This window comes from Montipora capricornis, chromosome 12 (genome assembly GCF_036669925.1).
Source record: "Montipora capricornis isolate CH-2021 chromosome 12, ASM3666992v2, whole genome shotgun sequence".
NCBI lineage: Eukaryota > Metazoa > Cnidaria > Anthozoa > Scleractinia > Acroporidae > Montipora > Montipora capricornis.
The window spans coordinates 30,727,438-30,729,937 of record NC_090894.1 but is presented as its reverse complement, the minus strand read 5'-3'; the positions used below and the strand labels follow the sequence as shown (position 1 = coordinate 30,729,937).

Genomic DNA, 2,500 nt, shown 5'->3' with positions numbered 1-2,500 from the left:
ACCAATCGCAACTGTGGTTTCGATCACCAAAGAAACAGTGTACAGACTCCTAAATTGGGGCTTGTTTTTTTCTTTCTTTCTTTCTTTCTTTCTTTCAGAGCGACATTAAACAATTTATGCCTCCTTTTCAGTCTATTAATGCAAATTTTTTCCTTTCTTTCATAATTTGGCTCTTCTTTTCTCAGAATTGTATCGCATAGTTTGAGTTTGTTATCGGACAGTTCAGTATTAAGCCAATCACATTCAAAGTTGTAGTTTAAATCAACCAATCGCAACTGTGGTCTCAATCGCCATAGAAACAGTGTACAGACTCCTAAATTGGGTCTTGCTTCATTCGGTTAGCTTTCAATAAATTGTTAGGATTGGCTTTGTTCAAATACTTTAAACTTGCCAAATAGGCCAGCTTCCTATTCTAACGGTTGGACTGGATCTACCATGAAATGGAGGCTAATGCAGGCAAACTAATTTGCATTTGAAAAGATTTGCCCGCATTAGCCTCCTTTTTATGCTAGATCCAGTCCAGCCGTGAGAATTCGAAAATCGTCTATTGAAGCCGATGTTTCGGTAGTGTAGAAGTTAGTGCATTTGCTCTTAAGTCATTGAACCGTAGATAACTCCCTTTTGTTTTTTAAGGCGAAATAAGTAGAGCTCTAGGCTGAAAACCTTTTGTCTTAGAGCCGTGATTGTCTTTCTAAAATGCGACTGTAACAGAATGCGTGTATGTCGCTAAAAACTAGGGTGTGCTAGCTTTTTAAGGTTGAGGAGGAATCTTAGCTCTGACCAAAAGGTCTTTGAGTGATTTGTCCTTCCTGTAAGCGATGATGGGGGCATTCGGAAATTTGTTTCTAGGGAAGCAATTCTGTTCCTCAGTTGATTGAAGCCCTCTGTCTTTTGGCTGGTTGTAAGGAAAGTATGTCTTCGTCTGAATCCGAGAGGGTCCGCTTTTCTTGGGACTTGATTGGAGAGGGTGGCGATGGAGCTTGGCTGTCTCTCATTTCTGCAAGGATTTCAGCGATAATATCGTCATTTGCTATGTTTGCAAGACCGGTTTCGGAATTCGTTGTGGATTCCTTCGTCAGTTGCGTGCTCTAAGAGTGAGAGCGGATTTTTGACCAAGTTTTCGTTTGGGTTGCTTCTTATAAAGCCCTGCGGATTTAAAGCTTTTACATATGAATCGTTGGGGAACTGACATATTGGACGTAGGCGAACAGACATATTGGACGTAGGCGAACCGACTTTAGACGTAGGCAAAACGACCGGTTACCGGTGAGAGCATTCGCTTCTCACCAAATGTGACCCAGGTTTGATTCCTAGACTAGGCATAAAATGTGGGTTGAGTTTGTTGGTTCTCTACCTTGCTCTGAGAGGTTCTTTTCCAGGTACTCTGGTTTTCCCCTCTCCTCAAAAACCATCATATGATTTGATGTGAGTTGATTTGATTTCTGTTCATTGTCCCGAATAAGTGCCCCAGGACTTAAGTGTTAAGTGCGATTTTCCGATCTGACAGTGTCAACTATACATTTGACCCTCGAATAATGTTCTTAAACGTTTACCTGACTGTTCATTTTCTTTCCTGTAGGATACCAAGAGGAGTAGACTGTCATTACGAACTGTTTTGTTCTTCATGATGGCTTCTATTAGCGCGTATTTTATTTGCAAGCGCTCTGTCCCTTTTTCTTTTAAAATTAACTACAGACGAAGAGGACGAATTGTAAGTTTAAAGTCGTTAAGAACACTTTTTGCATTATTTAACTTTCCTAAAATGTAATAAATTATGATATTTAAAGTTAATATATTTTGTCAGGTAACTATCCTTTCTTGACAAGAGGCTTTCAAGTTACAACAATAATAATTATTATAATAGGCCATTTTACAGTTGTTTGCTCAGCGACCAAGCCTATGAATGGCTGCGAGGCTGCCGGTGACCTTGCATTGATACAGACCTCACTGCTTTTATCATGTAAATTGTGTTGTTGTAACGCTAATTAGTCCATATCAACATTACAAAAGCATGAAGGTTTGTATGAAAACAGGGTCACCGGCAGCCTCGCTTCCAATGTTAGGCCTGGTAACTTAGCCACAACTGTAAAATGGTCTATTGGTGAAAAGACCTGTAACAGGTTTGGCAAAGGATAAGTACTAACCAGCTGGTAGCATTGTAAATGTAATCAACTTTACATTAAAGAGCTCCTGAACAAATATCTATTTGGTCTTCAATATCGATCTCCCCACCAAAAGCAAACACCAAAAGCAAACGATTCTTGCCTCCAAATTTCACTTTTTATCTGCCGTCAAGACGCACAAAGTTATCAAAACGAGCAGTAATTTGGACCCACGACCGTGATGTGAGAGGCGTGGGTCTATTCGCGATTTTAAGTCACAAACTGCTTTTCAATGCAAAATTTCTTTCATTCTCGTCACCAGATCGACCCAAGGCTCTGGGAAACCCTGTGAAGAAGAACATGCGCCGTAGGATTCTTATAGCAAAAAATTTGCTATT

General features: G+C 40.0%; 1 protein-coding gene across 1 annotated transcript in view; it reads left to right on the top strand.

Moving 5' to 3' along the window:
* The window catches only part of LOC138027581 (carboxypeptidase O-like), an 87,076-nt gene that overhangs the window by 83,598 nt on the left and 978 nt on the right, over window positions 1–2,500 (top strand). The window contains exon 6 of the mRNA XM_068875123.1: window positions 1,580–2,500. This exon is cut by the window's right edge and continues 978 nt beyond it. Within this exon, the coding sequence (XP_068731224.1) occupies window positions 1,580–1,768 (189 nt within the window). The 3' untranslated portion in view covers window positions 1,769–2,500. The remainder of the gene's footprint in view (window positions 1–1,579) is intronic.